General features: G+C 37.3%; 1 protein-coding gene across 1 annotated transcript in view; it reads right to left on the bottom strand.

Annotated features, from left to right (window-relative positions):
* Nucleotides 1-5,028, bottom strand: part of Flo2 (flotillin-2) — a 107,346-nt gene extending 102,318 nt beyond the window's left edge. The window contains exon 1 of the mRNA XM_067085693.1: nucleotides 4,912-5,028. Within this exon, the coding sequence (XP_066941794.1) occupies nucleotides 4,912-4,960 (49 nt within the window). The 5' untranslated portion in view covers nucleotides 4,961-5,028. The remainder of the gene's footprint in view (nucleotides 1-4,911) is intronic.
* Between the last annotated feature and the right edge of the window lie 7,843 nt (nucleotides 5,029-12,871).

Genomic DNA, 12,871 nt, shown 5'->3' with positions numbered 1-12,871 from the left:
TTCGTCTATCATTTCCAATAGATCATTAACAACAGAGCACACTGCAGTCTTGGTAGACTATAATTGTCTACAAGCCGACTGTTCATCCGGCAAAGCATTTACCGTTCCCAGATGACCAGTCAGTTGCTCAAGCCTAACACATTCTAGTATTTCGGACCTAAAAGATAAAACTAAAACAGTATTATTATTATTATTATTATTATTATTATTATTATTATTATTATTATTATTATTATTATTATTATTCCAAAGATGAACTCTATTCATATTGAACAAGTCCACAGGGGTCATTGATTTGAAATTCAAGCTTCCAAAGAATACGGTGTTCATTAGAAAGGAGTATCAGAAGGTAGAGGGAAATACAGAAAGAAGAGATCACTTATTAAAAAAGAAAAATAAACTAAAAAATTAATAAAAAAAAAAGATAATAAGTAAATTATCAAAACGCAAGTGGACTTGTATTAGGGTAGTAATGCACTGCACCTTCCTTGAACTTTTGAAGTTACAATTGCACGACATCCTCAGGGAGACTTTTCCACAGCCCAACGGTGTGAGGAATAAAAGACCTCTGAAACTGAGAAGTTCGACAGAGGCTATTTTCTGGATGTTGGTGCTGCTGTTCAACAAATCTGAAAAGGGGATCGGGGTCAAGTGTGAATGAAGAAATGTCTCTGTTAAGTATGCAATTTCGAGTTATTGTGAAAGACGTATCTGTCTCTGCATTGCGTAAATGTGAAACTATCTTCCTGGTAGTGGGCCTACGTACGATGTTGATGCTCACAAGTCACGAGTGGACATAACAAACATTCATAACTAGCCACATTTTGCAAAGTTATCGATCAGCTGTCATGTTGGAGATGGGTTGATACCGACTCTAATCACGGAACCCGAATTCGACGGGCATATGTACAGCAGGGACGATATCTACTTATAATTCTCTTCATAGACGGGTTGTCCCTATACCAGTAACTCTTCGAGTCCTGCCGAGAATGAAGCAGTTGTCAAGAATCCAAATTCTGTAGATATATCTCCTACAATGCCCTTTGCGTCACACGGCGCTGGAGGCGATGACGGTGATGATGATGATAATGCTATGGTATTATACTGTAGTCCCTCAAGGTCTGAGCGCGAGTGAAGCTCGCTCGCTCGCTTGCTGGCTCTCTCTTCTCTCTCTCTCTCTCTCTCTCTCTCTCTCTCTCTCTCTCTCTCCAGTAGAAGTTGCATGACTCGGCTGCGATGCCATAGATATGAGGAACTTTGTAGCGGACGCACTGAAGCTTTTTTTGGCCGCCAGATTCTTGGCTTTAAAGGTCTACTCGTGGTTCAGCTTGCTAGGGTATGCAGTGACAATCATCGTTCCTGTTTTAGACCGAGTTGGCTTTATACCAGAGATTTATGGGCCTAGAGCAGCCCGTAAGGGAAACAAAAGCATGTGTTGTATAGTTGGATGGTATTGTGGAAAAAGGCAGGAACAAATGAAGCACATTCATGTATTATTCTCGAACTTACACAATTCCTGAAAAATCCCAGTGAATTGTGTAGTGTGTACCAGATAATTAGCGGCAACCAAACCACGAACGAACAAAGTCCGCAGTTTTGAAGTCACGATGTCCTTTTACTTTCCTTAAGAAAAATTCATGCCTGAAAATACAATGTAATACCTTAGAGAGACAGAGAGGAGAGAGGAACAGGAGACAGAGGAATGTGTCCATCGATTTGCTGCATGCCATGTCACGCCTAAATGTCAGTTATATCATCAAGATGTATCAGGAGAGAGAGAGAGAGAGAGAGAGAGAGAGAGAGAGAGAGAGAGTGGTGGGTGGGAGTGAGCTATTCGGTAATTACGGGGAAGATTCTCTTACGTGCAAGTAGTCAGGCATATCCCGGTTCTCCCGGAGCAGTTCCATTGCCTCATGTTGGTCTAGTTTGCGATACGAAGCTTTTATTTTAATCTCTTGGTTTCATGTTAACCTCTTTCTTCATATGACTAAGATTCAGCTTTCTTTAACGTTTACTCTTCATATTTTCTTATCTGATTCCAGGTTAGTAAGCTTCTTTGTCGTTCATCTAATTTAGAAAATGTCTTTGATGTCTGTTTTATTTATATTTCCTTTTAGTTCTAGGCTGATTGATTTATAGATTTTAGGCATACATGCCAAGCACTGGCGCAACTAAGGCCATTCAGTGCTGAAACGGAAATTGACAGTAAAAGTTTGAAAGGTGTAACAGGGGGGACAACCTCGCGGTTGCACTATGAATCAGTTGTTAGGAGAGGGTGGACAGTAAGATGGAAGAAAGAGAATATGAACGGAGGTACAGTGAAAGGGATGAAAGCAGTTGCAGCTAGGGACCGGAGGGACGCTGCAAATTCCCTCAAGTAATGCCTACATTGCACCGCATGATGTACACTGACGGCGCTACCCACTTCCGGGGAGTTCTAGGTTACCAAATTTCTTTTATTTTATTTCACTATGATTTCCTTCATGTCTTACTGTCCAGTTCTTGATATTTTTTTTTATGATTTAATGTAATGATTTTTTTTTTGTGGCTACTTAAAAAGAACTGAAGGTACATTTTCTGAAAGGAAATCAAAAGAGCAGTTATTTTCAATACGAAAGGATCCATTTAAAATCTTCAGTACGAGTCTCCTCTTTTCTTTCTCGTAAAGAAAAGTTCATTCATTTTACGCAAACGTTATTTTCTTCTATAAATATCCTTATTTTCTTATGTAATGTTCAACGGAAGTATTAATTCATAATAAAAACTTTATTTCTAAACATGCGTTTGAGCTACAAAAACAGTTGCCAGCCTGTGTGGATCTAAGAATTGTATTCATATACAGTATATATATATATATATATATATATATATATATATATATATATATATATATATATATATATATATGTGTGTGTGTGTGTGTGTGTGTGTGTGTGTGTGTGTGTGTGTGTGAATATTAATTCATAATAAAAACTATACTTCTAAACATAATGCATCTGAGCTACGAAAAATCGACAGTTTTATTATGTGGGTTTAGGAATATATATATATATATATATATATATATATATATATATATATATATATATTATATATATCTATACATATACATATATATATATATAATATATATATAATATATATATGTAAGTTGGATATTTCAATTGAAGTTGAATGGTGTTGTAGATTAGCGTTCCATTCGTTTCCAAGTAAAAAACCTAACTGATTACAAAACGCGCGCTAAAGCTAAATTGTAAGGACAATACTAAAACGCGTAATATACGAAAATGTAATCGACAGACTCCCGTGGCGGTAACATCCATTCCATTCCACACCATACGATAAGGACTTAAAAATTATATTGATTTGCTTTTCCATTCTTTCTCCTCCATTTTCTTTCCATATCTCATTTACTCTCTTTCCCACGTGCCTCGTTGTTTGTCTTAAATGCCGGGAAAGGAATGCGTATATAATCGATGTGATGAAAAAACCACTGTTTTCAGTGGGCAACCTGTTTACGACGATCGGAGTTACCGAAAGACACGCTTGATGGTAGAATACAATACTGTATACGATTTAGGCCAAATGCCAAGCGCTGGGACTTACGAGGTCATTCAGCGCTGAAATGGAACTTGACAGTAAAAATAGTTTGAAAGGTGTAACAGGAAGAAAACCTTGCAGTTGCAATATGAAAAAATTGTTAGGAGAGGGTAGAAAGGAAGATGGAATAATGTGAATATGAATGGAGGTACAGTAAGAGGAATGAAAATGTTTGCAGCTTGGAGCCGAGGGAAGGCTGCAAAGATCCTTAAGTAATACTTAAAGTGCACCACATGAGGTGCACTGACGGCGCTAACCTCCTACAGGGTCGCTTGATGGTATGTTATATTTATCGTAGGTTTATTTCCCTAAAATATATAAATATTAATTGAAAAAATATGTACGTCTATTATTGTTGTTACTATTCAAAACGAGCGAATATTCACAGAATAATTACGTGAAAAATAGAAAATGAAATGAAAAGAAGTAAATATTTCTCGGGCCCATTAAAAAAATAAAAGATAGGACTAATTGTCATTTGAACGGGAAAGCGATTTATCTGTGCATTTCCCCGTTCATTTATTTGTAACGAAATGGTGTCCCAGTGCTAAAGTCCGATTAAAGAGTCTCTCGAGTAAATATCGAATCATCAAAGTATAGACAGACGAGTAATACATAACATGACAATCCACAACTATTCACCGACGAGTTAATCTTAAGACCTATTCTCAAGCAAGTGTTCCTCCAATGGATACGCCCACCAGACTCGACGAAGGTGGGAGCTAACGAATAACAAACACAAGGGACTGACCCCTTTCCATCCCAGGTTAACCAGCTTCTACATATCACCAGCTTCGTATTGACACATCTGTATATGCCATATAAATACCTTTGTCATGCACCAACTTTCCACATTCACCGGTAATCAGGACAACAAAAGTATGTTATTGGAAATATATGGTTCTATCAACGTAAACAGTTTTTATGGGTCATTTTAACTTTACACAGACACACACACACACACACACACACACACACATATATATATATATATATATATATATATATATATATATATATATATATATATATATATATATACTATATATCGCATCTATCTGTTGTTTCATTTTCCTCAAGGCCATATGATACATAAGTACACTTAATACTGTAAAGTGAAATACTTGCTTCACAAAATGTAAGTAAACTGACTAGCGTAAGATTATCAGTCACGAAAGTACAATGTAAAACCGACAGAGCAAATTACGCCCTTATTACATGCACATCACGTGAACGACTTGAAATTAAAATTGAAGTATATTTGAAATATAAATAATATCATCATCTAACCTTAAAGAATATTTAACTCACCAGAAACAACCAGAGCTTCATTCGGACCGGCTATGTGAATGTTACCCATCCTCCGGCAAACTTACTCGTTCACTAGACCTATCTTTCCATAGTGGTCACACACACGCACACTGACTGGCAAAGAGAGGCGGCAGCTTACTAATCAATTCGTTGCCAGTTATATCCATTTTTTCTCTTATTAGTTTGCGCTGACCTTTTTTCGTATGGCTTTTTGGAATGACCATTACCTAATCTTCAGGGACAGGTATTGATGATCTGCACTATATTCGTCAGAAATTCTAGTTTCATTCGAGTTTAATTCCTTATCACCAAGTCGCCAGTTAGGTGGAAGAGAGGTTTCTGGGCCTCGTACATGCCTTCTCTGAACTTAGCACTGCAGTGGGACTAAAGATACTTCACTGTGACGCTTTTCTTTCTTTCCTTTTGTTCATAAATCCGCTTTGCTTTGCACCTCGCAGATATGGGTCTTTGAAAGTCATAACTTTAAAAGCTGATTTAACTAGTCATCTATCAGAGCAGCAAGATGGAAAAAATATATGAACTTCGTAAACAACACAGCTACCGAAGAGAGGTGATTGAAGATCCTGCAGGAGTCTAACAAGAAGAAGAAATCAATGATGGCCATGCCGCTGTTGTTGTCCGGGACATTTTATCGGTAAGGAAGCCATATATGAGGGGAATGGCTTATGGCGGGACGGATCCCCAACTCTTAAATCTCTGACGGTGGATTAAATGATAGCACATTATAGCGTACCATGTGTGAGCTTTTTAAGTAAAAAACTATACACATCGATAATAAAAGGAAAAAAATTCCCATTATGGCAATTTAATTAGAGTAATGGTCAATTACTGGCGAGTAATGATATCACGGCTAATGACAAGACAATTTTCATCGTATATTTATTAAGAAGAGAGAGAGAGAGAGAGAGAGAGAGAGAGAGAGAGAGAGAGAGAGAGAGAGAGAGAGACAGACAGACAGACAGACAGACAGACCAACTACTGCTACTTTTATACACACACACACACATATATATACACACACATTATATATATATATATATATATATATATATATATATATATATATATATATATATATATATATATATATATATATATATTGATATATATATATATGTGTATGTATATATAAAATTTGTAACTTAAGATCTCAGACAGCCTCACATTCCATGAACTATAAAAATATTACATGCAAATCTATTAGTCATAAATTACCTTCCTGCAATTTATATCTTTTATGGTATCGATCCCTGGCGACTATCAGCTAATGAAACGTCTTTTGAAAGGAATACTGAATAACTTCGTCGGCGACTGTCATGGTAGAGAGTTTAAATTTCTAAGTACAAGTGAATTATGGGACGACCATTTATGGTGCAACTTCATTGTTCGTAGACGGCGTAAATGACTCTGACAGTCGTGAAATCAAAAAAATAACAGCCACTCAATCAACAACGTGGTAGATAGACGAATCAGAATTCTCTGAAAAAAGTAATGGTCGTAAGCAGGTCTGATCAGCAGACCTGGAAGAACGAGAGCCACCCACCACCAACCCCACCCGCCCAGCGTCTATTCTCATAGATGTTCTAGAGTCTAGACCTAGGTTCCAGGGTTGTGTGGGTCACTGAACTTACTGCAAGTCTTCGGAACTTTCTCCCTGCTTCTGTTTTGTCTGACTCATACCACTCTCGTATTTTCCTCTCCATTTTTCTTGTTTCCATTAAATTTGGATTTGTTAAGAGCATAAGTTTTTCCAAACCATCCACCTGTCATTGTTAAGGTTTCTGGTCGATATTTCTGACTTTAGACTTTAAACTTGAAGTAACGACAAAAACCATTAAATTGACCAAAATTTTTATGACAAAATCAAGATTATTTTATAATAAAAGACAGGAAAATCTTCTTTGAAGAGAGTTGCAATTTAGGCCAGGTTCACTGAACTTGGCGCCACTGTTGGAATAAGCGATGGATTATGTAACTGATCTTAAAGAGACCATGGTAAGCCTCAGGCATAGTCGAGAAGGTCCTAGGCCTAGCAGCCTCACTCCAAAAGACTTGCTGTAAACGGAAGGCTCACACCATCTGGAATAATAATAATAATAATAATAATAATAATAATAATAATAATAATAATAATAATAATAATAATAATAATAATTTTTTGTTTTTATTCTGAACTGGTCCCAGAGCATAGCACAAGCATTACAGCAGAAAGGGACCTTACTTCGTTTAATGGTTCCTTACCAATCATTCAATAAAATCAATTCACCCTTGAATCCTTATGCCACCAACTCACAGTGGATCCATACAACCACAAATATTACCCTTTATCGTTGCTGATAGAGATGTGGGCTTCGGAAAAAAAAAAAGTCTTGTAGGATGGAGGTAATGCTTCTGAAATATCCTGTTTGCTTGTGGTAGACCACAGTATGTATTGTACATGCAGGTGCACATATATATATATATATATATATATATATATATATATATATATATATATATATATATATATATATATATATAGCAAATTCACTTGTGTATATATTATCACTTCCACACAGGACGTCAATAATACGGAAGATGGCAGTAAACGCACCTCTGAAACCTTGGAAAAAAAATCTATTTTGAACCTTCCGTTTTGTTGAGGTCCTCTGTGGAAGTAATATTATATATATAATATATATATATATATATATATATATATATATATATATATATATATATACATATATACATAATACTTTCTTATTATCCTTATATTATGTGAAAATATAAATATTCAGAGACATTGGATTCCAGCTCATGCAAACGAAAGGCATATGAAGACCGTGGTAAAACTGCTGGAGCTATATTCATTGTAGCCAGATCAAGTATGGCACAGTTCTTGTAATGGTATCCTTAATCCACAACAGACTTTATGAAATGAATCTACTGGTAATAAAGCGGATTAAACCCACCGTAGTATTAGGGCATCAAGAAAAAACACACTATTTTCTTGTTTACTTTGAACTGATAACACTCGAAGCTCAGTATTGGGGATTTGATAGCTAATATTAATTTTATCCTTGATTAGATACCGCTGATTATATTACGGAATAAATGCGTGTGACTGCATTCTTCTTATGAAACGTAGGACAAATCCCATTAACTTGAAAAGCTAGCTGCCAAAGAGGCGAATTTCAGTACGTGAAAAAAACTAGTCAAGGGAAGTGTAATACAATGCAGACGAAATAAGCCACTGAAAAGATGAACTGTCACAAGATAAGATAATATACCGTATACACACAGAAACAGCTATATGGTGGAGCTGAAAAGATTATTGCAATGGTCTTTTCGATGAATGAATGACTTTGAAATGTCAGAATGTTGGAATACAGCTTTTTATGAACTTCATCAGAGGTTTTATTCTCTCGAAGGTCACTTCTTATGCTGCAATTGTCATCTGCATCGTCTTCATGCAAGGGTTGATTAACTGCTCAGTTTTGTCTCACTGGCGTCACAATTTAGGCTATGAGTCTTACTCCCCCGTAGGAGTCTAGTGCTGTCAGTGCACCTCATGCGGTTCACTTTAAGCGCTGCTTAAGGTTCTTTGCAGCCTCCCCTCGGTCCCTAGCTGCAACCCCTTTCATTTCTTTTACTGTACCTCCGTTCATATTATCTATCTTCCATCTTACTTACCACCCTCTCCTGGCAATTGTTTTATAGTGCAACTGCGAGGTTCCCGTCCTGTTACACCTTTAAAGACTTTTTACTTTTAATTTCCCTTTCAGTGCTGAATAACCACACAGGTCCCAGCACTTGTCCTTTGGCCTAAATTCTATATTCTATTCCATTCTATTCTATTCTACCAATGCGTCTTACTCCTTCAGACATTCAAATGAAAACTTTTCATTTGTCAGTGGCTAAATGATATTGCAATAAAATTGAGACATTCTGAAATTTACTAATAAATGAGTTTTAGTTTTCTGTAAAAGAAAACTATTGTGCCGGCTTTGTCTTTCCGTCCGCACTTTATTCTGTCCGCACTTTTTTCTGTCCGCACTTTTTCTGTCTGCCCTGAGATCTTAAAAACCACTGAAGCTAGAGGGCTGCAAATTGGTGTGTTGATCATCCACCCTCCAATCATCAAACATAACAAATTGCAGCCCAGTAGCCTTAGTAATTTTTATTTTATTTAAAGTTAAAGTTAGCCACAATCGTGCATCTGGCAACTATATAGGATAGGCCACCACCGAGCCGTGGTTAAAGTTTCATGGGCCGCGGCTCATATAGCATTATACCGAGACCACAGAAAGATAAAACTATTTTTTGGTGGCCTTGATTATACGCTGTAGCGGCTGTACAGAAAACTCGATTGCGCCGAAGCAACTTGGGCGTATTTTTTACTTGTTTAATGACATACTCAGCTGGACAACCTCTGGAAACATGGTTGGCATCTAATGTTTGCTTGCCCATTGCGTGGGGTACGCGAAGAGCACTTTTAAGGTTAATTAAGGTTAATTAAGGTTAATTATGGGAGTTTCTTACATAGCTGACAAAATTTCTCTAAGCTTGTCTTGCTCAAAATTTCACTTCTTATGAAAATGGAGAGAGAGAGAGAGGAGTTAAGTATACTTTAGTTTAACCAGACCACCGAGCTGATTAACAGCTCTCCTAGGGCTGGCCCGAAGGATTGGACTTATTTTACGTGGCTAAGAACCAATTGGTTACCTAGCAACGGGACCTACAGCTTATTGTGAATCGAACCACATTATACTGAGAAATGAATTTCTATCACCCAGAAATAAATTCCTCCTAATTCTTCATTGGCTGGCCGGAGACTCGAACTCGGGCCTAGCAGGAGTGCTAGCCGGCAACTCTACCGACTCATCCAACGAGGAACTAGAGAGAGAGAGAGAGAGAGAGAGAGAGAGAGAGAGAGAGAGAGAGAGAGAGAGAGAGAGAGAGATGTGGAAGGAAGAAGAAGCAAATCGCCATCACAGTATCAGAGTCCAGCAAGCAGTCCCAATTCCCTCAAGAAAAGAGAAGCAGCATTCCTTGCCTGAGCACTCGAGTCCTTCCTTAATCTCGCTAGACTCCTTCATTAAAGAGCATTCCTTTTAACCCACAATTTCCTCACTGCAGAAATGGTGTACTTCTTTGATATTCGACTTTCTCCTTCTCGTTATCGAGGCGAAGCGAGGAATTGCCCTCTCAAGAGGATTCACGACGTTCTAACAGTGCTCACCTACATTCGAACTAACAATCTTGATTGTCCATCATTTAGAACTACTCGTATAGTATACATAGCTCTATGTATTGCTACCAAAACCATAGTTGTTCGAAAAGTGGTGGGGATACTACTCGAAATATAAAGCTTTTCTGTTCTCTTTTTCTTTCTTTTACACAGACGCACACACACACACACTCACTCACACACACACATATATATGTGTGTGTGTGTGTGTGTGTGTGTGTAGTATATGCATATTTCTGTAGTGGGGAAGGTATTCACTCCTTATAAACTGTCTGTTGTTCTGCGTGCCTTCACTTCCGTAGGAACAAGTTGCTCGATAATTAACTATGTTGGAACACTTATCGTGCTCAGATGTCGGCTATCTTCCAAATGTTCACAAGTTTTCCCTCTATATATTTTGGTAAAATGAAAATTATGTTTCCCCTTGAATACATTTATTTAGTCTTTAAACTGTATAACTTTTTCACCTTTTAATGGGTAGCAGTGACCGAGTCTTTATCTTAAAAGGCACATTGTAAAATTCTTGGACTTAGAATTTCACTTGCTATGGGCATTCGGAAATTTTATATAAGTTCACAAGTCTCTTCGAGCTTTCACTGTCACCTCTCCACACATCTCACACACTCCCTGCCCTGATCCCTTTTCTCTGACTGAAAAAAAAAAAGTATATCTTAGTTTAACCAGACCACTGAGCTGTTAAAGCTCTCCTAGGGTTGGCCCGAAGGATTAGATTTATTTTACGTGGCTAAGAACAATTGGTTACCTAGCAACGGGACCTACAGTTTATTGTGGAATCCAAACCACATTGTAGCGAGAAATGAAGTCTATCATCCGAAATAAATTCCTCTTATTCTTCATTGGCCGGTCGGAGATTCGAACTCGCGGCCAGCAGAGTGCCAGCTGAGAATGGAACCCACTCGCCCAAAGAGGAACTTCTCCTTCCAGAGCCTTCGTATATATGGGTATATATTCGATGCCTAAATCTGGTATATATAATTTTCCCCAAGTTACGTCCAGATGGACTTCCCTTTTCCATTAATGTTTCACGTTTATTTGTCTATGCAACTCGTTCAACGGTTGTTATCGAGTTAATGTTATGGTGTGCGAGAGGTCACCGGGCGAGGTCAAGATCTAAATCAGTTCATCTTTTTGACCAGTGCTGTATGAGGTAAACACTTTGATTCAAAGGCGACGAACGGTTAAACTCGGCATCTGTTATCACTTTGTTTCATTACAGTCTTTTCTGTTTTGCTCTCTCTGTCTTTATCAGTGATTTTCTGTTGTGCCCTTGTGCGTATATCAAAATATTTAGTTTATTCAATTACAGACTCGATTCCATTATATATATACATATATGCATATATATGCATGTATATCTCACACACACACACACACACACACACACACACATATATATATATATATATATATATATATATATATATATATATATATATATATATAAAAGAACAATTAAGATAGCATGTAAGTAATTTTACATATGACATTTTTATACATCACAGCAACCATCCACAAAGAACCTATAATATCGTATTCACTGTACCTTGGGAAATAACTTACAAAATAAAGGAAGTTATGTTAAATGATTTGCGTCAATTGCTTGACCAGGATTCAAACTAATCCAAAATGTATAGGTATGAATCTTGATCATGGCAGGTGCACTTTTCATACATATAATTCCCTTCGGTTCTAAATTATTCCTGTTGTGTAGAGAATTCGATATGAACGGATTATTTGGGGCATAATATTAAGAAGAATGTCTGTGAATATCAATCTTCTCTCAAATTCTCTTAGTTCTCGGGCGATGATTTTCCGCTGTTTCTCGCTTTCCGTAAAATCAGGAGGCCCATGAAGATAAACTTCCTAACTTGCATGAAAAATACAAAATGAGATTTTGCCCCATATGGTGCACAGAACAGAGACAACCAATGGGCCCACCCTAAAACCAGGCCTGATTTATTCGGCTAGGTTTAGTAACCGTATGTCAATCAATCAAGCTGTTTTCGATAGATATTTTTTTTTCAAATGGGAACATCCCTCTCTTTTTTTCTCTATAAAATCTAATATACTACTAAACATAGGGAAAACTAAATATTTCTCTCTCACCTTCTCTCCAACCTTGATGCAAGGCTACGAAACGTTTCTCTTATAATCGTCAGAAAGACCGGCATTCTCTCTCCCCACAGCCAGAGTTTTTACATTACGGGAATTAACTGTGCGAACTACATGGTTACTATAGTTTTTTTCTCTTCCTCTATTGTTGCGCAAATGTTTCAGTTGCTTGAGACGATACAAACTTAACTCAACTCGTATGACATGAATTGAACGGCAAGGTGGCCCTTGTTTTAACGATGGATAATATTAATCTAAGCAACACACTAACATATTCTACAATAATACACCCAGTGTAAGAAACAATCATCATGACAGTGAGTATAGTTTCCAGACAAAACAACTGAGCTCATGATATAACATTCAGTCCAAAGGTGGTTTGATTTTGGGGCTTCTGTTGTCTCCATCTTATCTTCGGAAATGAGTTGCAGGTTGAAGCGGATCAGCTGATTTCACCCAGATACCTCCCCGAATTCGCACTCCTGGAGGTGCGTTGCTACCCCGACAACTAACTGTTTCTGAGAGATCTGAGAAAGGCAAGGCAGAGATACAGGCCGAGGGTAATTTATATTT

Source organism: Macrobrachium rosenbergii, chromosome 42 (genome assembly GCF_040412425.1).
Source record: "Macrobrachium rosenbergii isolate ZJJX-2024 chromosome 42, ASM4041242v1, whole genome shotgun sequence".
NCBI classification, from domain to species: Eukaryota; Metazoa; Arthropoda; class Malacostraca; order Decapoda; family Palaemonidae; genus Macrobrachium; species Macrobrachium rosenbergii.
The sequence above is the reverse complement of the archived record's forward strand: the minus strand, read 5'-3'. Positions and strand labels throughout refer to the sequence as shown.